Source organism: Xenopus laevis, chromosome 2S, assembly GCF_017654675.1.
Source record: "Xenopus laevis strain J_2021 chromosome 2S, Xenopus_laevis_v10.1, whole genome shotgun sequence".
NCBI classification, from domain to species: domain Eukaryota; kingdom Metazoa; phylum Chordata; class Amphibia; order Anura; family Pipidae; genus Xenopus; species Xenopus laevis.
In genome coordinates this window covers 46,589,337-46,616,173 of record NC_054374.1, presented here as the reverse complement: position 1 = coordinate 46,616,173, position 26,837 = coordinate 46,589,337, and the positions used below count along the sequence as shown (strand labels likewise).

General features: G+C 38.2%; 1 protein-coding gene across 2 annotated transcripts in view; it reads left to right on the top strand.

The window, feature by feature from the left end:
* The window catches only part of adora1.S (adenosine A1 receptor S homeolog), a 37,670-nt gene that overhangs the window by 7,893 nt on the left and 2,940 nt on the right, over nt 1-26,837 (top strand). The window contains exon 2 of one of the 2 annotated variants that reach the window (XM_018249198.2): nt 1,647-2,018. The exons of the other annotated variant lie outside the window; for it this stretch is intronic. Coding sequence (XP_018104687.1) covers nt 1,684-2,018 — 335 coding nt within the window. The 5' untranslated portion in view covers nt 1,647-1,683. The remainder of the gene's footprint in view (nt 1-1,646; nt 2,019-26,837) is intronic. 2 annotated transcript variants of the gene reach the window in all.

Here is a 26,837-nt window from a genome sequence, read left to right as displayed (position 1 = left end):
ATATTGCAATAGCAAATATAACTAAAAAGACTTCTCCTTAAAAAAAGTTTTTTTTTCTTTTGCTTATGATATTCTCTAATTTTCTTTAATATATATCTATGCAGCATAAAATTATTATTATGAAGCATAAAATCAAACTCCATTGTCAGGGTGTTGTACCTGTACTCTATTCTAATATATTATTTTCATCCTGCAAGTTCTCTTGCAAACTCCAGATTCTACATATTACCAAAAAACTATATACATTCTTATACAGTGCTATAAACCTTCTGAACACCTCACAGAGCAGTCTACCAAGAATTCACCAATAGGATTATTTTTTTTGATACTGTTACTGTCATTTCCTTCTAGTTACAATAATACTGAAATGTGAAACTGACCCATCTCACAATATGACAACCCAGAGTGCTGCTCTGATTTATAGCATCACTGTTTCAATTTATGGACCATGAGGTAAAGAAGCAACTATTACCTGCCCATAAATATGTCACCCTCAGAGTGATCTGACGCAGCTGAACACCTGTTAGTGTAGTATACAACTGTACTTCTACTTATTCATTTATCAGGACATAAGAAGTCTCTAAGGTATTTTTTGACTTTATACATTCATGGAATTCCTTTGTTAAGTTTAATAGCTTTTTGATTGTAGTAGGGGACTGTATTATTCTTTATAATCTGCAAATGCCTGTTTATCACAAATATTAGTTATGTGGTAAAAACCAATATCTCTCTTTAATTATTCTGACCTTCTCACTGGCCAGCTTCACTGTTAGGACTTCACTAACATGCATAACTCCCAGCACCTTCATTTGTACAATTCCCAGTACTAGCCACCCCTCTTCTGGTTCCCTACAGTTTTCAATGCCCATGCTGCTACCCTCTCCACCCTGGACATTCTATCAGCTTCCCATCCATCTCCTATGCCTGCCTCCTAGAACCAGGCATCCTGTTCCCTCTTCACCATGTTGCCTATTGATAAATATCTGACTCCCCCCCCATCAGCAGCTATATTTTCTTTCTGAATGACAGCACCAGGACCCCTTCACCACTCTTCCTCTTTTTAGGATTACCGATAGCAGGGTTTACAATTAATACAATGGGCTTATTCTCAGAGCAGCAACAATAGGAGCATAGACAAATGACCTGAGGAAAGAGAGGAGCACTGGCAAGTCTTTTCTATGGGCTGATATTAATACTGATCTCACTGTACCCAGGTCCCAGCTTCCCTTCTAAAACCTCTCAGTGCTCAGTGATGCTGCCCTTTTATTTATTTATTTATTTTTTCTAAGAACACCATTGATAATGTGTCCAATTTGGGATTTGCTGTACATTACTATAATCATATAACATTTATTTCAATCTGTACAGGTCATGCAAGTCATACAGTTTTGCACAAATGTATCTTTTCTTCACAAACATTAGATATTCCCAAGTAGCCCGTGATATACAGTATGCAATCTGGATGATGATCTCTTTATTCTTTAAGAGATGTCTAAAAGCTGTAATATATGGCATTGTATTTTCTTTATCTACTCTGTACCTTGTTTTGTTACTAGTTATTACGAATGCTATCTTTTATGGTATTTAAATAACTTAGTTCAAGGGTGGATAATGAACAATATCTATCTGTACACTTTCCTTCCCAGGTCGAAGCTTAAGGAAGTCTCTTTGGACTGAAGCAGCATGGGAATCCCAGCCTCGCTTGTTGTTTACATTGTCATCGAGGCAGTGATAGCTTTGATTTCTGTACTTGGAAATATACTGGTAATCTGGGCTGTGATTGTCAACCAAGCCCTCAGAGACACCACTTTCTTTTTCATTGTGTCACTTGCCGTGGCTGATATCGCTGTAGGTGCCTTGGTCATCCCACTTGCCATCATAATAAGCATTGGACTGGAGACAGAGTTTTATAGCTGTCTTATGGTGGTCTGCATAGTGCTTATTTTGACTCAAAGCTCCATTTTAGCACTACTAGCCATTGCTGTGGACAGGTATCTCAGAGTCAAGATCCCAACCAGGTTAGTAGATCAATATTTTGAATGAACCAATAATTCGTAATACTAGCTTGATTTTAGAAAACACTGAAATTCAAATATCTCTTGCAATTTTCAAAACATAACATTGCATTACATAAGCAATTGTAAAATCAGCAACTTTTTGTATGTCTGTAAATTATTTGATTTAGCATCCTTTTTTGTTAAGGTTAATACTAACGTATAGTGTTTTGCTAATTCTGTTTCCAAAGAAATGTGCTGTAAGGCAGGCCATCAGAGGCTTATTTACCATCTGACAAATACCATATATTGGGCCAGACCCGCTCCCGCGAACGTCCGGCTCCCAATAGAAAACAATAATGCCAATTGTTCGTACATGCGTGCCGCGTGCTGGCATTCGCATATGTGTACCAGCGTTCACTCATGTGCGTAGGGGGCCCTGGAAGTTTGTAACCTGGTGGGACCCCCAATGCTCCAGTCTGACCCTGAGCACTTGAAAGCCTGTGCCTAGGGCTGCAGCTCTAAGGGGGAGGCCCTCAGATGCTTATACAGGACATAAATTATACATTGACCTTTATAAATGACAATTACAGACAATTACAGAATTTAAAATGCATATGAGTTCATAGAAAAAGCTGATTATTGGTGTAAATTGTAGCACAGATTTCATTTTGACTTTTTGGGATACTGGGTTTCCAGATATGGGATCCAATACCTGTGTTAAAACTCCTGACACAACAGCTTAGTTACTTCGAGGATTCTGCCTTTTTCAGCAGGATTCGGATTCGGCCGAATCCTTCTGCCTGGCCGAACCAAATTGAATTTGCATATGCAAATTAGGGGTGCGGAGGGAAATCACGTGACTATTTGTCACAAAACAAGGAAGTAAAAAATGTTTTCCCCTTCCCACCCCTAATTTGCATATGAAATTAGAATTAGGTTCGGTATCCAAAATTGTGGATTCGGTGCATCCCTACTTTTTACATTAAGATAATCTAACTTATTTATGGTAATTCATTTAATTTACATTAGGTTTGAAGCACTGCCACGTAATTTTGTAATACGGAAATAAATGTAATAACAAGCAAAGTTTGCTTCAAGTATAATAATCCTTAGAGACCAATAAAAAGTTTGCTTTCAATCATCAGCAACTGGAACCCCTTACTTGGCACCCTTTACCTCCTAGCCATTCCCAGGGTCCTGCTTCTTCTATAGTTTTATAAGATTTCTAAGGATCATTAATGCTGAGGGCTGAAGTTTATGGATGGAGCACACATCTGTGTAATGTACTTGTTTTCTCGCCTTGAATGAGGAAGCATAAAAAAACATATAGCTCTATATGCTACTTTATATTTTAAGCACAACCCTTATTTAAGATACACCCAAGTTATCAAGCATTAATGAAACAGAAGGGTTTACTACCCCTTTCATATGTTTTGCAGCTGGTGTCCATATCCAAATACATGTTCCCATTGTTATCACTTAAAGGAACAGTAACATCAAAAAATGAAAGTGTTTTCAAGTAATGAAAATATCATGTACTGTTGCCCTGCACTGGTAAAACTGATCTGTTTGCTTTATAAACACTACTATAGTTTATATTAAAAAATCCGCTGTTTAGCAATGTCAGAAATTGAATAAAGGCTATATGGCACAGTTTAACTAATGGATAACAGATAACACCATTATGTTCTACAGAGCTTATCTGCTGTATAACCTGAGCCTTTCAGCTTTGAATGGCTGCCACCATTGCTACACAGCAGCTTATTTATATAAACCGTAGTGTTTTTGAAGCAAACACACCAGTTTTACCAGTGCAGGGCAACATTGCATTATATTTTTATTACTTAAAAGGATTACATTTTTTGACGTTACTGTTCCTTTAATATTAATTATGGTTATTTGGCAATTTATTAGGTGTAAAGTTTGCTTATGGTCTAGTAACCCATAGCAACCAATTACCTGTTGCCTTCAGGTCAAGTAACACATAACAGACAATAAATGCTTTTGCTGATTGGTTTGGTTGCTATTGTTACTAGACATGGAGCAAACAATAGACCTGTTAATAAAACCACTGCTCTCTGATGTAGATCCTTTATACTGAAAATGCCAAAGTAATATGCTTCTAAAAGATGTCCGGGGTAATCTGGATTTCACATATTTCTCCTTATGAGCAGCAACAGCAAAGTGAATATTCCATGTATTGTTGGTGCATGACTACAATTCCAGGGTAAAAATGTTTATATTTTCTCATTACATTGACGTAGCTAGAGTAATACCATTGGGAGTGAGGATCACATTCATAGCAGCATATTTAATTAAAATGATTCAAAAGCAATGCTCATAAGAAACAATGTGAAGAATGCAAAATGTCAACTAGTAGATGGCCCCTATTATTCAAACACAGTTTGACGTGTAAGCAATTATGAGACCAGTGACAGAGAAAGAAGAGCAGATGTATGGAGCACAATAAAATGTGAGAAGATGAGGCACTGAGGTGACAAAGGATATCTAAAAACAGTAACAGATTAAAAAGCAGTTGTAGACAGAAAACAGCAGAAAAAAAACATGTATCGGAGACATCTTACTAGATGTCCTCAACATTTTGATGAGTATAAACACATGGCAAATTTTAAACAAATAAAAAAAAAATTATATATTTAGTAGTCATGAAATATTAATGATCTGGTTTCTAAACAAATGCACAAATGAAAATGAATGCAAATGAACACTGGATTCCAAATATGGCTTTAAGGATGAAACTAAGGATGAAATTAAAATGCATTGCAGTAATTCGTATAGAGCCTACAGTTAAAAGCATCATATAGATGTGATGATAGCATTTTTGATATGGAATACATGGACATGGAAACCTAAATGGCTAAGGCTAAAATTTAAAGAGCTGAATATTCCATAGATTCTAAAGGCCAAACACTTTCTGAAACAAATCTCAAAACAATTGTTGAAATTAAAAATAGAAATGCTAATAATTATCAATTGTACTTTCAAAATACATTTTTATTTCCTTTTTTAAAATTTTTTTAGCATGTAAGCATGAAAAATCTTCATTTGTAAATTTTATTTCTACCTTTGGTGAAAGTTTGTGTCAAGAGATGACTTGTGGGTCTTGAAAGAAACTAAGATTTTATTGAAAATTCCCTCATTATGCGCATTATGGTCATAGAGGACAGAACTTTCCCTCGAAAAAAGGGACAAACGACACATTTTTAATTATATTTTTTTGCAGAATTAGCGTTTTCCTTAAGTGTACAGGTATGACATCCCTTATCCTGAAATTTGTTATATTGAAAGCTCTGAATTATGGAAAGGCCATCTCCTATAGAGCCCGTTTAGGCAAATAATGCTAATTTTCGAAAATTATTTCCTTTTTCACTGTACAAATAAAACAATAACTTGTACAGATCTGGGACCTTTTATCCAGAATGCTTGGGACCTGGGGTTCTCCGGATCTTTCCATAATTTGGATCTCCGTACTTGTAGTCTACTAAAAAAACATTGAAACATTCTGGTTTTGCCATCAATACGGATTAATTATATCTTAGTTGGGATCAAGTATAAGGTACTGTTTTAGTGTTACAGAGAAAAAGGAAATCATTTTTAAAAATCTGAATTATTTGATTATAAATGAGTCTATGAGAGACACCATCCTGCAATTCAGAGCTTTCTGGATAACGGGTTACCAGATAATGGATCCCATACCTGTACTTGATGGTAGCTAAGCTGCATGAATCCATATTTATGGCAAAACAATCCTATTAGGTTTATTTAATGTTTCAAGGATTTATAGTTGACTTAAGGTAGGGTGATCCAAATTAACGAAAACCCTGTTTTAAGCATTAAGCTACTAAAAAATGGCCTCCCTTTAAACAAAACAGGGATTGTTTGTATATTGAAACTTGTTAACTAAGTAATCTCTGGTTCGGCCAGTCCTACATTAACTTTCTTCTGATTCATTAAAGGAGAAGGAAACCCTGTACAACAAAAACCCTGTACCCTCCACCCCATGTAGACCCCCCTCCCTCCTCCCCCAGGCTAACTGCCCCCGGAGAAATGTCCCATACTTTACACTTACCCCATGTCACAGATTCTGGCAGCGGACTTCACGGCATCCATCTTCTGGGTCCTCGGGAAGCTGACTGGGAGATCGGCAATCTCCGTCAATCCAACTGCATATGCGCCAACATACTGATCTCCCAGTCAGCTTACCGAGGACCCGGAAGATGGATGCCGTGAAGTCCGCTGCCAGAATCTGCGATGAGGGGTAAGTAAAAAGTATGCAGCATTTCCCTGCGGGGGGGGCGTTAGCCTGGGGGAGGAGGGAGGGGGGTCTACGTGGGGAGGGGGTATGGGTTTTTTCTACAGGGTTTCCTTCTCCTTTAAGAATTCTACTGTTTTGTTATACATTTTTACAGGGACTAAATTTTACCTGCAACATTGTTTTTCTAGGTAAAAACTCCAAAGTAGTTACCATTTTATTGCCCACCAATGGGATCACCTGACTGTAGTTAAGGAATAATAGGAGTTACATCATGGAGCTGGCCACTGCTGTTGTATTATAAGCCATACTAAAAAGGGAAAGTTGCACTCACCACCAACAATTTTAAACCACTAGATGGGGTGCAATGAAGGTGTGACAGAAGGTCATATGCAGTATTATCAAGGACATTAAGACATTTTTTTGTACTTTGTGCTGTAGAAAGAAAAATTGTTGTTATGCAGAGAGAGAATTTTGCGTTACAACCCATCATTTCACATATATTCTGACCTTCCCACCTTTTTGCATACAATTAAAAAAAATATGTGCACATGTGTAAAATTTGAGGGAAAGCTGCTAAGAAGTGAAGCTGTGATCTGAGTTTGGATGATATCAGATTTTTAAAAGCGTCCCCAACTCCAGCTAATTATTTATTTGAATTTAAAACGAATTGAAAATTTGTTGAAATTGAAAACTAAAGTAAGAAAGGTGGTCGCTGAATAGAAAGCACAGGTTTAATTAAGTCAGCAATTACACATACAGTATGTGCACATATGAAAATGCAATATGAAGAAGATGGAGGACAGCAGTCCTATGCTGCAAAGTTAATTTTACTACATGTTTCGGGCAAGCATGGTATGGTAGCAAATTATGCACTATATGTGAGAGTAGAAATGAAGGAATTATTTTTTGGATTTTAAAATCATATTTATCAAATTAACTCTAACTTTTACTGATTGATAAATACACTTCTAAAAATAAGGAATGGATTGCAAATGGGTGAGTTTTGCTATGGTGAGCTCTAATCTCACATTTTGATTAATCTGTCACTTAGGGGCCGATTCATCAAGCTCGAGTGAAGGATTCGAAGTAAAAAAACTTCGAATTTCGAAGTGTTTTTTGGGCTACTTCGACCATCGAATGGGCTACTTCGACCTTCGACTACGACTTCGTATCGAAGGATTCGAACTAAAAATCGTTCGACTATTCGACCATTCGATAGTCGAAGTACTGTCTCTTTAAAAAAAACTTCGACCCCCTAGTTCGGCAGCTAAAAGCTACCGAAGTCAATGTTAGCCTATGGGGAAGGTCCCCATAGGCTTGCCTAAGTTTTTTTGATCGAAGGATATTCCTTCGATCGTTGGATTTAAATCCTTCGAATCGTTCGATTCGAAGGATTTAATCGTTCGATCGAAGGAATAATCCTTCGATCATACGATCGCAGAATTTGCGCTAAATCCTTCGACTTCGATATTCGAAGTCGAAGGATTTCAATTCCTAGTCGAATATCGAGGGTTAATTAACCCTCGATATTCGACCCTTGATGAATCAGCCCCTTAGTGTTGAAATCGATCTCTGTCTCTCTTTGTATCTGATGATTATATTGGCTGTTGCAGCTCCCCAAATAAATGATGCTTTGTATTGACTGCAGTTTGTATATGTAGTGCAATAGTAACATAGTAATTGAAGCAAGACATTAATCCACTAATCCATCTACAGACTTTGTCCTGACATTCAATCAAGAGATATTATACAATCTCTATGTTAATGCATGAGTGTCCTTTCTTGCATTGCCCCAGTATATAAATCTCTGCAGAGAACTCTCTTCAGTGCACCAGTCTGTGTCCTCCTGCTTTACGTGTCTCTCTATCCATGTGCTCTTTTTGCCCTAAAAATAGCCCCTCTCTGTTAAGTACAGTGCAGTTTATGTTCTCACAACAAATTGCCCTTAGTTCTGTCTACAAATCTCTGCATTATCAGAACTATCAGAATTAAATTCCATTTACCGGCAGCTGAAGGTTACATTAGGTTCAAACCCAGAACCTATACACACACACTGACACTGACCCCTCTATACACTGACATAAACTATATAAACCTATATCTATACTAACTATAGATTTTAGTATCACTGTAGCCTTGGCTATTATGCTTGTCCAATCTTTAGTGTCCACAGAATGACACTGCCTGGAAATGGCGTAACTAGATATTACTGGGCCCCACAGCAAATTATTTTGCTGGCCCCCAAAATGTTTAGAGGTTGACTAGTTTTACAAATACTTGAAATAGTATATAAATTAAGGCCTCGTGTAGCCCCTATACTCCCTGGGTCCCCCTGCAGCCACAGGGTCTCCTTCCTCTATAGTTATGTCCCTGCGGCCTGTAATTAGACAACTTGTTAGCTACAAAAAAAACCTAGATCCTTCTCAGTTAAGGAAACTCCCAACACACTGCCATTTAGTGTAAAACTTGCGTTTATATTATTTTTGCCAAAGTGCATAATCTTGCATTTATCAGCATTGAACCTCATTTTTTAGTTTGCTGTCCAGTTTTCCAATTTAGTTAAATCACTCTGCAAAGTAGCAGCATCCTGTGTGGAACCTATAGTTCTGCATCATTTTGTATCCTCAGCAAAAATAAAAACAGTACTTTCAATGCCCACCTCCAGGTCATTCATAAATAAGTTGTAAAGCAAAGGACCTAGTACAGAGCCCTGCGGTACTCCACTAACAACACTGGTCCAATCAGAAAATGTTCCATTTCCCACCAATCTTTGTAATCTATTTTTTAGCCAATTCTCTTTCCAGGTACAAATACTATGTTCCAGGCCAACGTTCCTTAATTTAATCAGTAACCTTCTGTGTGGCACTGTATCACTTGCTTTAGCAAAGTCTAAGTAGACAACATCCCCTGCCTACCCAGAATCGAGGTCCCTGCTTACCTTCTCAAAAAAGGAAATTAAATTAGTCAAGATCTATTACGCATAAAACCATGCTGGCACAAATTCATCTGAAGTCCGAATCTATCTCAATATTTCTGCTACAAACTCTGATCAAATCTGCACGGGTTTTACGGTTTATTATCACATTTTCCCAAAAAATTTGCTTTGCGGGGAAAAAAATCAGATTTTCACATTTTTTGTCATCCGAATTTCTCTCTTTTTTCGGAATTTTCACCCGAATACTCAGAAAACTTTGGTGTATTGCACGAAACCCAGCGCACATCAAAAAATCATTGGGACTTCTCCCATTAATACTGACATGTATATTTATTAAGCAGCATTTTAAAGATGTCCCATTTTTGTTCTGTGTTAAACTGTGTGAAAAGCATTTCCCACTTAATATGTTGCAGAGATGCCCTTATACTGTCAATGATTGCACATCTAAAATTTTGTGTTTTAGTTACTCCTTTATAGAGTTACCTCTGCAACATAATCTCAAAGGAGACCATGTTATGATCACTATTCCCTAAATGCTCACCCACACATATGCTAGAGATGAGTTCAGTTTTATTAGTTATTACAAGATCCAAAAGAGAATTATTCCTAGTTGGTTCTTGAACGAGCTTGGCAACCCCATTACCCCACAAGATTAAATGAAATCATGCATCAAGACTACATGATGCTTATTCCAGGTTAGGCTGTAACCCTGACATGCATCATTGGAATAAAGTGGTACTGTGTTGCAGTGTCATTAGTAATTTATATTGATTAAAATTATTAATAATCCTTAAAGTACCCACTTCTGTCTGAACAGTAGCACAATGTTTAGTACTGCTGCCAGAGTACTTTCTACAATGAGTTTGTATGTTCTCCCCATGCTTGCTTTGGTTCCTCTGGGTAATCTTATCACCTATACTTCACAAATATAAAGGCAGGTTAATGAGTTCCTCATAAAATTGACCTTAGTGTGTGTGTTTAAATGTAATTTAGACCTTAGATGTGATGGATCCTGAGACTTGTAGTACCTTTGCTTTCCAGAAAATCTTTGCACCACCCACCATAGATAGCAACGGGACAGTCATCCAATCCCTTTCGCATTTTATTCTATTGTGAAGTAATGGATTCATTGAAATCCTTCTACTTTCCAGGGAATTATTTGTACTACATACTATGGAAAGTAACGGGGGGGGGGGGGGGTTCAATGAGTCCATACCCTCACAATGGAATAAGACAAGGAAGAGGTTGAATAAAGAAGTTTGGGAGATCAGATTTGTTTATGCACCTTTTTGTTTTGCTCAACTGAATTAGCTTGTGTCAGAAAGAGTGTTATCAGTGATGTTACTAACTAGGGGAAACGAGAGAAAATTACTTCTACAAATCATTGTACATCAGCAGAAAGGAAGAAAATAAAAGTTCAGTTCCATTAAGTGTGTGCAATTGTGGTAAATAATGTGATGTATGGAAAATAAAAGCAGAAAAAAGCAATCTAAAAGATGCACACTATATAAACCTAATTAACAAATCAGTGTTGAATGCATTGTCTGGTATCCAAAAAAGCATAAAAATGCTGCAATATAAATCTTGAAAATGCATGACTGCACTGGCTCAAGAGCCAAAGTCCTGCCAGAGCACTTACTGACATTCCAGATACTACATTAATTTAATTAAATGTTGAATTCAAATATACAAATTGTAAATAATGTAACTGATCTTACATTCAGCATTAATCAGTACAATGTGCATATACTGGATGGCTGTCAATTTTTGCAAGTGTAATCAAGAACCTGGTTTGAAACGCTGTCTCAAAATAATAATTAGATAATGAATTTTCTCAATTGGAATAAAAGAAAACAAATTTGAATTTACTGGCTCGCTGGCACTTAACTATAATGAATACAAAATGATAATAGCTTGGCTCCCCTTACCTGAAATTAATAAAAAAAAGGATGCTAGCTTTATGTACATCTCAATTAAATATATTTGTACTCCCAGGGAGTGTTATTTATCTGCATTTTGATACTTATGGGTAGGTGATACTTCTGTTCCTTGCAAGAACAACCCAACAACTTTTACCCATAGAATCACTGGTCTCAAGTAATCACATTTACATGATTTAAGGCATTAAAGGAAAGAATAATGCTGCTCATGCCATACAATAGTAAAATCAAAAAACTATTGGTACAGTATGTTTTGCAAAGATTATATGAGCCGTAATGGTGTTGTTGCAAAAAAAAAAAAAAAACACAGGAAAAGGTAGCGTGATATGTTTTTTATTGATTATAAAATCTTTTATAACATGCAAGCATGGACTGCTTAGGTCTCTTCCTTAGACATGTTATAGGAAGAAACTTAAAGGGTAAGATTACCTTATTATGTTCTAGAATGTCCAATTCCTAGCAACTGTCCACTTGGCCTTTATTTATTTATTCATTTATGTTTAACTATAATTATTTGCTTCCCTTTTCTGGCTCTTTTAGCTCTCAATTGGGAGACAGTGTTATTTTTACTTTATATTGGTTATTTTATTTGAGCCCTCTCCTATTCATATTCCAGTCTACCATTTAAACTGCTGCCTGGTTACTAGGATCATTGGACCCTTGCAACTAGATTCCAAACTGGACAGCTGCTGAACAAAAAGCTAAATGTTTAAACAACTCTCATAAAATGGAGTCCAATTGCAATTGTCTAAGACTATTACTATTTACATCCCTTTTAAGCAGTCCCAGAAGCTTGCATTTTAATGCAACAACCATAATAGTCTGTCTAATACTGTGTGTAAATACTTATAAGAAAGAGACCTAATCTAATGGAAACTGTAGAGCTAATGGAAACTGTATGCATACCGTTATTTCGTTAATGTTGTAAATGTAGAATAATGGGATAATTATGCAAGTGATGCAAGCTGATTGTGACATTTGCCTCTTTTGCACACCCGGAAAAAAAGATTTTGAGTCCCCATTCTAATCTGCAGTATCCGCACTGGTGCAATTTACCACTATAATAGGGTAACAGATTAAATAAACCCTACTAAACTACTGCATAAGTAGTACATTTCTTTACACATATAGTGATACTCTATATTCAGATGGCAGTGAAATAATTTATTGATGCAATTAGGTGTAGCCTTTCCTCTTTACATTTAATGAAGCCTGCTGTTTTAGCAGCATGGTTGTACACTATCTCCAAATATGGCAATAATATACAGGATCAAAGAAATTTATTTTTTCCCTTGGGGAAATAGTTAATCTGCAAGATCTCTGACCCCTCATGCATTTCTTTACTATCATCAAATGCCATCTCAGTCAGCCTTTTCCCTTATAAGTTAATGGTGCTATTATGCAATTTTAATTGATATTTTAAGCATCCCAAACCTCTTTCATGCCCAAAAAATTACTGTAGAGCTTGTGTTACTTAGCAGTGTGATCAGGGCCGCCATCAGGGGGGGACAGGGGGGACAAGCGTACCGGGCCCGGGCATGAAGGGGGGCCCGGCAGCGCTGCATTTTGAAGATCCGGGCCCCCCTTACGAGCGCCCGAGCCGTACGTCATTCCTCTTCAGTGCCGAATGCGGAAGTGCCGAAAAGCCGAAGCCGATGCGCCGAAAAGACCCGAAGTCACGGAAAAAGCCGAAGTCACGAAGCGCCGAAAAGACCCGAAGTCACGAAAACAGCCGAAGCCGAAGTCCTGAAGCAGCGCAAAGACCCGAAGTCACGATAACAGCCGAAATTGAAGTCCTGAAGCGGTGAAAAGACCCGAAGTCACGAAAGGAGGCGAAGTTGAAGTACTGAAGCCATGAGTTCAATTCTACTGAACACCAGTTTGTGTTTTTTTTTTTTTAATCCCCTGGCCACCAATGTATTATTTTAATATTCTATAGGCCCCTGCCACCAATCTTTTTTTTAAAACTTTTGTTTTTGGGGCCCCAATTTTTTTTTTAACTCGTAAGGGGCCCCTTGCCACCATTGTTTTTTTTTTGGGTTTTTTTTTTTAAAAAAAAAATTAATTTTCTTTTTGGTGGCCCCAAATTTTTTAACTTGTAAGGGGGCCCTTGCCACCAGTTTTTTTTTTTTTTTCAAAAAAAAATTTTTTTTTTTTAAATTTTTTTTTGGGGCCCCAATTTGTTTTTAACTTGTAAGGGGGCCCCTGCCGCCAATGTTTTTTTTTTTTTCAAAAAAAAATTAATTTTTTTTCAAATTTTTTTTTGGGGCCCCAATTTGTTTTTAACTTATAAGGGGGCCCCTGCCACCAATGTTTGTTTATTTTTTAGTTTTTTTTACATTTTTTTTTGTTGGGGCCCCAAGTTTTTTTTAACTTATAAGGGGGCCCCTGCCACCAATGTTTGTTTATTTTTTAGTTTTTTTTACATTTTTTTTTGTTGGGGCCCCAAGTTTTTTTAACTTATAAGGGGGCCCCTGCCACCAATGTTTTAAAAAAAAAAAAAAAAAAAAAAATTTTAATTTTTTTTTTGGGGCCCCAATTTTTTTATAAGGGGGCCCTGACCATCAATAGCTTTTTACAATTTGTGTGGGGGGGGGTTACTTTTTTAGCGCTGATGTCTGTGTGGTCTTTTAACTGCGATGTGGGCGGGATATGGGGCGGAGCTTGGTCGTCAGTGTGGGCGGGGCCCAGGGGGCCCCAAAAATTTTGTTGTACGGGGCCCCGTGATTTCTAATGGCGGCCCTGAGTGTGATAACCATAGTTTGGTTTTCTCTTACTTCACTAGCTGTCTCATCTTAACTAACTAATGATTAAGGATTGTTTAGTTAAAAAAAATACTCAATGTGAACAATTTTTTCTTTGTAAATTCAAAACAGAATATGCAAACAAATAAATTTATTCCGTCAGAGTAAAAATACTGCAAATTTTATAGATGTGCCAGTGCATTGTTATACCTCCCAACATGTAAAAAGAGGATCAAAAACATTAGCCAGCAACATTTTTGACCATTACCAAGTCCATTTTACAAAATGTGGCTGGTTATGAAAGTTTGAGTTTTAGGGAAATGTTTTATGTGTTGTAACAGTTTTGCTAATGAATCTGAAATTGCCCTTTAAGTTGTGAGTCACAGTTTTCCTAAGAGGCTTGTTTATCTTAAATAGTTACTTTTGTATCAAAAAAAACGGTTGGGAGGTATGCATTGTTTGTATAACAAAGATTCTCACTGAGAGAGCCATTATATTTACACCGTCACCCCACACCACATCAAGCTGCTGTTAAATGTGTTAATACTGTATTGCAGTGCTGTCCAAATTCTGTGGTACAGAGGGCCAAAATTTTACTGGCCTATGTGGAGGTGGGCCGATAATGGAAGTCAGTGTTGGCCACTCCCCTTTTAAACCACACCCACTGTAAACCACACCCATATTACCACAAGAACATTTCCACATTAACGGTGGTAGCACACCAAAAAACCAAATGGTTGGTGCTCACTGCAGGCAAATTGAAGTCATGTTAAAACATACCCTTAAATCCATACGCCTCATCCTCCCCTGTGGATAATACAACAGCCCCCCAACACATGATTAAACACCGTAGGGGCCCTTAACAACAATTTCCAAATGCTAATAACCCCAAGAACAAACCCCTAACACGCTTACATTCCACAGGTAGTATATGGAAAACTGATAATGGCACACACAAGCAGCACTGGGCAAGCAGAGAATGGCACACACAGGGAGGCAGGGCCGGCCAAGGTATTTTTGCACCCTAGGCAAAGGCTTCAATCAGTGCCCCCACCCAGTCCTATATTACCATTTCCCACCTTACCAGTCATATAGCCCCCTGTACCTGTGCCAGCACCTATCATATTGCCTCCATTTGTATCTATGCCAATGGCAGTCAATCCCTCAGATTGCCCCCAGGCCCCAATCTGTACCTGTGCCAGCATAAGACAAAACATCCACCATATTTTCACCCTAATCTGCACCTAAGCCAGCGGTAACCAAAAGAATCCATCATATTGCCCAATTTGTATCTGTTCCGGCAGTAGCCAAAAATCCATCATATTGCCCTCAAATATCTGTGTACCTGTGCCAGCAGCCACCATATTGCCCCATGTACCTGAGCCAGCAGCAGCCAATCCCTTATAATATCCCCAATCTGTACCTGTGCCAGCATCAGACAAAAATACACACTATTGCTTCCATATTTGTACTTGTGCCAGCAGCAGCCAAATATCCATCATATCATCTGTTTACCTGTGCAAGTAGCAACCAAGATATTGCCGACAAATATGTACCTGTGCCAGCAGCTGCCAAAAGGGAGCTGGGAGTGATTCTGTCTGGAACAGGGGGTTTATAACGTTGAAAAACTATTAAAGGCCAAGCAAAGCAGGGTTTAAAAAAGAAAGAAAGGAAATTTCCCTTAAAAGTGTGCCCACCCCATGATTGCGCCCTAGGTGGGCGCCTGCTCTGCCTGCCCCTAGTTCCAGCCCTGCAGGGAGGGAAGGCAGAACAGAGCAGGAGACAAGGAAAGCTATCATTCTAATATGTATTACATACAGTGACACAGTGCTGGTGCCCCATTAGCATTTTGAATAAGGTGTGAACAGGTGAACAATGCGGGCAGTTTCAGTCTCGATATCAGGTGGAACAGTACAGGGTTTTGGGGGAGTGAACAATAGAGGTGTCACAAGAGTGAACAATGCAGGGGGATCACAGGTGTGAACAATACAGGGGATTAGAGTCTGAATTTGAGGTTTAAACAATGCAGGGTGCGGTTTATCTCTACAGTGATACCTTTTAAAGTTTACATATGGTAAACAGACACAGCATCTGGGGGGCCAAAGAAGGGGGGGTTGCGGGCCGCCAGTTGGACAGCCCTGCTGTATTGCATTGGAATGGATGTCTAACAGAACACTAATTCCTGCTTTTCAGTTAGTCAGCGAATTTAAGGGGGACCACATGGGAGATAACTGTTATAAAAATTTAACAAACCAGGGTTACAGAATAAAAAATAGCATTGGATGGCAATCTTAATTGAGCTAATAATCTAAGGGAATCCTGTTGTAAGGTGCACTGCTGGGCCTGTGCTCTCTCCTACCTTCTCGCGCAGTGGATCACTTCTGGACGTTGCCAAGAAATTACCCCAGAATTTCCTATTTAATCCCCCTCTGTCAATCCCTCCTTGTCCAAACTGGCTTCTGGTTGTGTTCAGATCCTGCTCAAGCCTTTTCTGTTGTATAATTCTGGTTGGTGATCTCTGCCTGTCTGACTACGATTATCGCCAACTGCCCCTGACCAGTTGCCTGTTTTTTTTACCATGCCTCTTGCGTGATCCCAGCCTGTACTATGCATCTGGTCTCTGAAGTTTTGTGGAAGTTCTGTGGCCACAAAAGGGTGTCTGTGAAAACTGGAACTAGTTAAGTAATGGCATATCATGAACGTATTGTAACAGCACATTATCAGTACTAGTAACTGGTTAGCTAGTATGTGTGCTGGATAGTGATGTGTGGGCTGGCCCGAAACCCACGGGTCGGGCGGGTTTGGGCTGACTCCTGCATATAATCTTCAGGTTGCGGACAGGTCCGGGTTGAGTTCTTCTCCTGTTTCACCGTCCGAGACCTAGCACTTCTGGCGCTGAAATTTTTAGACTTGCGCATGCCCATTTTGTGACGTAACTGCATGGCGGGTGTGGGTATATAAATAGAGGAGCAGCAGCAGGCCTGGCCAGGTGTGGATTGGGATGGGGCAGGTTAGGGTCGGGTGCGCGTTGAGAAATGCTCGACCTGTTCATCACTAGCGTTGGCATTCACTGCTTTGCCTTCTACAGGGCTACTCGGTACAATGTGTTTGCTGTGTGTTGCCAGTACGGCTTTATCATGGGTATCTGCACAGTGCTCTTTAATTGTGCTGGGTGCTTTTGTGTGTATAGGGTTATATTTCTGAATATGTGTGTGTTTGTGCACCTATATGCCCCCCAGAGCAAGTTAATTGGCAGGGGACTGGAGAGTTCATGTTACACCCATGAAAAGGAACACTCTGCTCTTTCAGTCACTATTATTTTAAAAAGTGAGTGGGACCAAACTGCGACCACCTCCTTGGCTACTTTCCATATAAATACACTAAAAAATGATGTCTGAAGTTGGACAGCACTGGTATGAAACCCTGTAACTATGTACTTTGCATAAAAGATAAAAAGGCTGCATCTCTCTCCTCTTCAGTTGCAAACCTAAGTGAGTCTTGAGCAAGCAATGAATGTGCAGAGTTGATTGATATTGGAAAAAACAAGCAAATAGAAAAAAAAAGAAAACAACATGAAGTAATAATGTCTTGAATTCCAAGCAGGAAATTGGAGAGTTGAAAACACGCGGAGGAAAAAAACAATGGAAGAAATACATTTTCTACTCCAGCAGGAGGCAAAACATAAGAGAGATGTAGAGATACTAAAGGGAAGGTTAGTTATTGAAGACAAACAACCGAAAACAAATAAACTAATATTTATTAACTTTAATACGTATCTCAATACGTATCTTGCCTTACACTTTTTCAATCTTTGCAATCTCAGCCTCCATTAATTCTGCTTAATGGAACAGTTCAGTGTAAAATATAAAACTGGGTAAATAGGGTAGATAGGCATTATGAAATAATATAGTTAGCCAAAAGTGCAATCTATAAAGACTGAGGTGAACAAAGGTCTAACATACCGGTAATAGCCAGAACACTGCTTCCTCCTTTGCTGCTATCTAACCTGTGACCAGTCAGTAACCGATCAGTGACTTGAAAGAGAGCCTCATGGGACATAACTGTTTAGTTTGCTTTTGTATCTGAGCTGAATGCTGAGGATCAAAAGCAAACTAACCGAACAGGCTAACTAAAGGTGGCCATACACGTAGAAAAATCTGCTCGTTTGGCAGTTTCGACAAACGGGCGGCTCTCTCCCAGATATGCACACGTTGAGGTGGTCGATATTGGGCAGATCCAATCGTGGGCCCTAGCAAATTCCACTATTCACTTATTGTTGGAGCAATGAGTGAATAGTGGAATTCATTATTAAATAAAACTGACCTGCTTAAAGGAAAACTATACCCCCAAAATGAACACTTAAGCAACAGATAGTTCATATCATATTAAGTGGCATATTAAAGAATCTTACCAAACTGGAATATATATTTAAGTAAATCTTGCCTTTTTACATCTCTTGCCTTGAGCCACCATTTCGTGATGGTCTCTTTGCTGTCTCATAGATCACCTGACCAGAAATACTTCAACTCTAACTGTAACAGGTAGACACAACAATGTGACCTAACATGTATGGTTTGTTGGTATGTTTGAGAGTACAGTGAATCCTACGATCCCAGGGGGCGGCCCTTATTTTTTAAAATGGCAATTTTCTATTTATGATTACCCAATGGCACATACTACTAGAAAAGTATATTATTATGAAAATGGTTTATTTACATGAAGCAGGATTTTACATATGAGCTGTTTTATGCAATATCTTTTTATAGAGACCTACATTGTTTGGGGGGTATAGTTTTCCTTTAATGTAAATTTACAGACTAATTATTGTTTATTTGGTTGTAAATATCACACAACATCATGCCTTAGTGACAAAAGTATGAAAACTTGGATTATTGTGTCCTGGTCTATTATGGAAAAGGCTTTTTGACAAAACACGGTGGGCCAATGGGCCAATGTGCCCCAAATCACTCTCCATTGCCTTCAATGGCAATCAAATGAAATCATTATGTCAAGCATACAAGGCAATTCTCTCATGGAATTCTGCATTTTCAGCACACTCCGTTCCAAAAAGTGCCATAAAAGTAATTTTGGGGTATATAAGCACTGCGTGTTTTGGTTACTAAAAAACACAGTAGGCAAAACAGCTAAAATAGCTCTCTGTGACATTGCCACATTCAGGAAGGTGCAGAATATATTATGTATTGAGTCTAAATAACCATCAGTTTTCAAGGATTTTTTTCAAAGAAAAAAAGTATTACCTTGCAGAGGATTTTAAGTTAAGAGTCAGTGTAATATCAGCTAATGGTTTACATTTCATGTATATTTATCTTATATTTGTCTGCACTGACATATTTTCTTGCAAAGCTTTCTATAGATAACTATAAATAAGCATCTCTAGTGGTCATACACAGAAAAATTCCGACTTGTCAGAGTGGGCAAAAAGTATGTAGGATGATGAAATTAACAGGGTAATGTGGACAATGCTTACAACTTCTCTTTTTTTTGATGTTGCTTAACATTCTCAAATACAGATTACAGGCCTCTGCTACCTGCGGCTCTCCAGCTGCTGGGGTTTAACTTCTACCAGCTCAGCAAAGTCTGGGGCTGCCTGGCATTGCTGAGAGCTGTAGCTTAGCTAAACAGCTAGAGATCCACAGGTTAATAATTCTGGATCCATCCTACAGTTCAGGAATACATTGTATAAAATGGGTTCAGTGCATTAACTCCAGACATGACTGCAATGCATTGAACAAAATTAGTTTTGCGAATTGCATTAACCCCAGACATCTTTGTGCATTTCCCAGACGTAATGGCAACACACTGAACAAAATTACTTATGTGCAATACATTAACCCCAGACATCACAGCAATACAAACACTGTAGGGATTTTACTTTGTGCATTGCACATGTAATAATTCAATATAGGACATATTTACAAGTACAATTAGACATGTTGATAACATGTACAATATAGACGTGTTGCTAATTCAATATAGGATATGACCTTTGCACATTCATTAGCATTCATTTCTGACTAGCGAAACTTCGTTAGTACTCTTACACTAAAACAAATGTTGCATGCCCCTCAAATGGTTGGAAAAAAATAACACAAAACTCTTTAATAGTTAGGACTTTTGAAGGCAATCCCCCTTTAAAAAAATGAAAAGACGCCAGTGTTTTTTTTTTTACAACTTTTATTAATTTCCGGCATACAGGATATGATGTCACTGACATAAGATATAGGATGTAGTTTTGTTTTATCAGTTCACCTGGTCTAAGGTGGTAATGGAAACTCAGGTCGAAAGAGATAACGTTCAGTAAAATTTGCACTTTAGTGAATTTGCGGAGTAACAACCGTTCGCCTGGCGATAGGGTGCGAATCTATGCTTCCGCTAGTGAATTGTTGTCTATGCCTATTAGTAAATTGGCAATGTCCGTGTGGATGGCATTTCTGGCGAATTGTCACTAGTGACGGCCAATTCGCCCTTTAGTAAATCTGCCCCCTTGTGTTTCCAAAATCAAAGAGAATTATCGTTCTCATTAATTCTGGCACCAGCAATGTTAGCTGGACTTCTGGGTGGCAAATAAAAAAAATAGTTTATGTCCAACCAGCACTCATGCTAATGAGCATTATGGTTTTGGCCTGGATTTTCACATATTATAAAACACTTATTATAAAAGTATAAACCTTAAGTTGTAAAGCAAAAGTTGAGAAATAGACCCAAAAAAACTGGCTTAAAACATGTATGTAGGCCCATGGCACACCAGACAGAGAAACACCTTTCCCCACCTTGAGTGCTATAGGCCTTATTGTATAAAATGCAAAGGAGACCTCTATATTTTAGAATGAATGTAAATAAGACAGAATCAAATGCCAGAAGAACTTATGGATGAAAAATATACTTAAATACTTGTTATAAATATACAGTAAAAATTGAAGCAGCAGGGGAACAATTCTCTTTTTATAGCAAGTAGGAGACATTCTAGGATTTGGCATTTAAAGGAAAACTATACCCTAAAAATGAATATGGTTAAAAATGCCATTTTATATACTGAACTTATTGCACCAGCCTAAAGTTTCAGCTTCTCAGTAGCAGCAATGATCCTGAACTTCAAATTTGTCACAGGGAGTCACCATCTTGGAAAGTGTTTGCAACACTCACATGCTTATTGGGCTCTGAGAAGCTAAGCTTAGGGATAGTTGCAAATTTACAAGAAGAAAATGAGGTTTTTCTATAATATAAACTGAAACTACAATGATTATTACATTCTGATGCTAATTGCACTGGTTTATGTGCTGCAAAGTAGTCATTATCTCTTAATCAGTCTTATATTGTGAGATTTCTATTCTGTATATACAGTATTTTGTGAGTTGTCCCTAAGCTCAGTAAGTGACAGCAGCACAGAGCATGTGCAGTGAATCAGCAGAAAAGAAGATGGGGAGCTACTGAGGCATAGATTTTCCCTGCTAAAGGGCTGTGGTTGCCTTGGGCTTGTAAAGAAGCCCAAAACATAATGTGAAACATTTCTAGCCTACTTCTTCAGTTATACTTTAGTTCTCATTTAAAGGTCTATATTCACAAACAGCTAAATATTTCTTGGAAGCAGGTTTATGTTTTGTAGAAGGCCATGACTTGATAACAAATTTACCCCCTCTGCAGTAGTAAAAAGTGACCCTTTCTTTATAGGAGAACTCTGGCTTCCAAACCAAAAGTTGATAAAGAGGCACACATAACATAGAAACCCCTAATATATCCATCACAGTTACCTGTTTCTTCCAAAAGTTTGAATAAATGCCATTTTCTATGCTGAAATCTAGCTGGTTAACAGTTCTTCTGTACCAACTTCTCCACAGCTTACAGGCAGCATGCAGGAACTACTTACCCCACAATGCATTGCATTGTGATGTTCTGTTCCTTATTGAAATCAGATGTGCAGGGAATTGTGGGGTTTGGAGGATGCAGGCTGAGGACAGCTGGCTGTTGATACAAAGTAACAGTAGTCAGCCAGCTCAGCAAAGTAGTCAGAGAGATTAGCAGGAGAGCAGGGGCTAGGCTTATGGAACTGTCAGAAAGCATTAAAAATCATGAAAAGTCTGCATATTTTTTAAATGATGTATATTGCAAAGTTGCTTGAAGTTATGTTTACTTTTTAAAAAGCTTACGTTATGGTTTTGTGGAGTTACCCTTTAAGCTGTGAATATATTAACTCTTTTTGTGTTGTATTTTTCTCATTATTACATTATATTGTTCTTTACTTTTTTTTTTATCTTTGCCCCTTTCCTTTTCCTATACTACATATACATAGTTACATAGTAGCTGAAGTGACTATGTTAAAGGGGTTGTTGGCCTTTAAATCAAGTTTTTGTATGATGTAGAAAGTGCTATTTGCCCTTTTCCTTTTCCTATACAACATAAACATAGTTACATAGTAGCTGAAGTGACTATGTTAAAGGGGTTGTTGGCCTTTAAATCAAGTTTTTATATGATGTAGTGCTATTGTGAGACAATTTGCAACTGGTCTTTATTTTTTATTTGTGGCTTTTCAATGTACCTACCTTTTTGTTTAACAACCTTCCACTTTTGTATTTCAGAAGCTTTCTGGTTACTAGGGAACAAATTATCCGAGCAAAGTAAAAAGTAACAGCAATAGATTTGTAGCTTCACAGAGCCATTGCTTTTTTGGATGCAGGGGTCAGTTACCCACATTTGAAAGTTGGAAAGAATCAGAAGAAGGCAAATACTTAAGAAACTATAAAAAAAATTAAAAATGAAGACCATCTGAAACGTTGCAAAGAACTGACCCTACTATAACATACTCAAAGTTAACTTAAAGGTAAACAACCTCTTTACTGCAACCTAACTTTTAGGGAATATGAGAAAATCCATCTATAGGTTTCTCCAGTTTGCTTCAAAAAAGTTGGAAAAACCTTCAAAACAGAAGTTGATCCTTGAATCAATATTGTGCTTGTAGTTGTAAGACGTAACGGGATATCTCTTCATTCCCTTACCTCCCGGCATGTCTCCGATCGAGTCCTTGTGCACAGGCACGCGCTTCCGGGTCGCGCGCATTAGGACTCCCTTGACACTGGCCGTCATGACGTCGTCCGAAGGTGCAGAATTAAAACTTGGCGCCAAATCCTCTTTAAAGAGCCCGATCTCCATTTTGTAAGTGCCCAAGCAAGGCTTCAGTTTACCTGTACCTGCTCAAGCATTTATTCTACTTCGTGATATCCTGGTTTTGACATCTGCCTGATTTTGGCTACGATTATTGCCGCCTGCCTTGAACTCTTCGCCTGACTCGGATTACGCCTTCTCTTCATCCCTCCCTGTACCTCATTTACGTTCCTGCTACGCACTTCCTTGTTGGCTTCCACAGCAGAAAGCCCGGGGCCCGAAAAGGGCATCGGTGAACACTGTGCGCCCGCGGGTACTTTCGCTAACATGTTTCCTGATAACGTGGTCATTACAGTGGTATTAGCAACATAAAGGCCTTATCTAATAGGGAATAGACTGTTTCTCCCAGGACCATAAGTAGGGGTAGGCAGAAGAAACATGTGCATAGAGTGCCACTGATGGGGGGGATCTTCCTACCCCAAATTCAGGACCTTCTGTAGCTCATCAATGTCTCCAGTTGTCACAGTTTCCATTTCTATAGTGCTGGTAACAGCACAGTAGAGGTTAACCGAGGGTCCAGGCTTTGGCACATTCACCTTTGGCCCGGCAATGATTTCTCCTTTTGACAAAGTAAAGGACCTGGAATTGTTAAAGCCGAAAATTCATTAGTATATATTGAAAAAAAAACCAAGACAAATTAAACATTAAAATTGCAAAGCGTTTATTAAGAAATAACTTGCCAAACTCCGCTTCCGCTCCTCTTCAGAAAAGGCGATCGGGCAACCCATTGTGCGGCGCTTGACTTTTCCTCCCTGCCTTCCTTATAGGAGATAGCCAGGGAGGAGAAATTGAGTGCCGCACGATGGATCATTGCCTTTTCTGAAGAGGAGCAGAACGGAGTTTCGGTAAGTTATTTCTTAATATAGGCTTTGCGATTTTAAAGTTTAATTTGTCTTGTTTTTTTTTCGTTGTATACTAACAAATTTTTTTAAAATTTTTTTAAAATTTTTTTGATGTTACTGGCCCTTTATGGGCTTGCTAATACAGGTACATTATCTGGAAAGCTCCAAATTATGGAAAGGCCTTTTCCCATAGACACCATTTTATACAAATAATCCAAATGTTTTCAAATATTTTCTTTGTAATAATAAAACAGTACCCTGTACTTGATCCAGACAAAGATATAATTAATCCTTATTGGAAGCAAAACCAGCATATTGGGTTTATTAAATTTTTACATGATTTTCTAGTAGACATGTAGACAAAACACTACATGTTTCGGGTACAACCCTTTTTCAAGTGTAGTGTTTTGCACTGCTAATAAAAGAAACACATGCAGTTTGAAAATACTGCTTTGAAGCTGTTTGTTCCAACTTTATTACAGTATCATACTTTTTGGGAGTGTGACACATACTCCTAGGAATTCACAGCGATACACTTTTTGAACTTATACGCTGGGACCAGCAATTTGTCTTACTTTAATGTATGAAGATTCAAATTATGCAAAAGATCCATTATCCAGAAAACCCCAGGTCCAGAGTATTCTGGATAACCGGTCCCATACCTGTGTAAATAGCATCTTTTTCTTAGTGCAGCTCTAATGTATCAAATAGTTAACAGGAATTCTTAAAAACAGACTCAAATATGTATCAATAAAATATCCCCTTATGGTTCATCACCAGTAGAATATGTTGTATTATCTTTTTTTTTTCCACTTTTATTGGAGAGGGGTATCGGGGGCTCACTGAAGCTGCTGCCTGGGGGCCCCTTACCTCAGTCACAAACCCATTTCCTTTAAATATCGCCCCCTTGTGGGGGGAACACCGGTCCCCACAGTTCCTGGCAGGGGTAGTGGTACTAGGTGCCACTGGGCATATAGGTTGTACCTAAATTATAATTGGCAGTGGGATATTCCAAATTATGTCACCCTTTGTTATAACAAACGTACAGTATGATGTCACTAGTTGGACATGGGAAGGTCAAGAATCTGTACATTATTTGCTTATTTACTTGATGATGAATAAGGAAACACTATTACTGCTTTACTGCTTCTATGAAATATATGCAGTGCAAGTGAAATGAATCCTACTCAAGGCAGTGTTTTCTCTCTCTGTGTGGTTGTATTTATAATGGCATCATTTCATGAAAATAGCTGGATATGGCCCTGAACTACAAATTCTGTTGATTTTGGCCCAAAGTGCTGAGGAATCCAATGTGTCCTATCAAGTAGGTTAAAAGCAATATGAAAAGACTGATTACAGAGTTAAGAAGTTTTGTCAGTGCTGACTCTCTGTGTGGCATTTGATAAAGGACTTATCACAGAGTAATGGGGTCAGGTACCTATTACAAAATCATCAGGACTTGATCCAATAATCCTATATGAAAGCCATGTCAAACTACGTGACTACATGCCTGAAACAAAACAGGTTTGCAGGATATACTTTCATGTATACCGATGTTGCAATCACTTGCTTTATAAGCCAATTTCAATTTAGTGCTGAGCAAGACCATAAGCAATAAAAGCTTAATACTCCTCATTTATAACAAACTCCATGATCAGCTCTATCAAGTTTGTGAGATCTTCCAGATGCATAGACGTTTCATAAAAATGTGTAAGGAACATTTGCTTCATAACTGAAAGAGCCCAGTAGATGTTAATGTTATGGCAGGTTCAAACGTCATTACTAAAAATGCATTTTGAATTAACATTTTATGTCTGATTTTTTTTCTGTCTGTTAAAAGAAAAAAACATGTTAACATAAGGAGACTTATTTATTGACACAGAACAGTGTGAAAAATTCAAAAAAACTTGTTTTTTTACCAGAATTCCAGTGTATAGCCCTTGTGCACATGATTCAGCAAAATGGATGCAAATTAGTGTTTGATTTGGCATATTGCTTGCCACTTGCCCCACATGTTTTTTTATTGCTGTTTTGTGCAAATGGCGACACTACTGGCATCGATGACTTGTGCTAAGTGAATCAATTATTGACGCCTTGTTTCAGTCATGGCATTATTGACATAAGGTGTCAATAACCGATTCTCTTAGCACAAGTCATTTCAATGCAAGACAAAAAAGCAAACCCTGGAATTAGTGTTAAGTCTAAGCTGCTGGCATTTCCAGGGTTCTATGATGTCTATGTGTGCAGTTTATCAGAGCAGGCTAGACAGGTGCATTGATCACTTCAAATTGCTAAGAAGACTTTATAGAACAAGTATTTAAATTTTAGTCATTTTAGCATTATGCATTTGCACTTGCTTTTTAAATGAGCCCTGGAATTGGGAGAATTTCCCATTTGGAGGGTGGTATTACCCATTGCTTAAGAAGTGTATCCCATATGCCTTATATACAAATGGGCAAAATGCTAATGCAAAACTTGAAATCTCCAAATTTTTACCCACAATTAGGGTCAGACTGAGCTGGTGGGACATCAGGAAAAAAACCCAGTGAGCCCCAGGTCTGCTTCTTCTTCTGCGCTGATTGGGGACAGTGGTGTAGGAGTAAATTATGGCTCCCTTGTACCACAATCACATTAAGGGGGTTATTTACTAACTCTTTCTTCTGGTCAGAGTTTTAAAGGGGAAACCCAAGCATTTTTTCTCCATGTTAAACCTGCCAAGGTCATGTAGAAGTCAATGGCAGATCTCCTTTACAATTGGAAAAGATCATGATCTGTGCTGGTTTTCATACAATAATCCAATTAATTTGTTTTCGTGCGATAATCTGAAAAAGTCTGAATTTTCGGCCATCAAATCTGAAAAAATCATACGATTCAGATTTTTCCACGATTTTATTGAATCTTTTCCCGCACCAGATTTTTTCGAGTA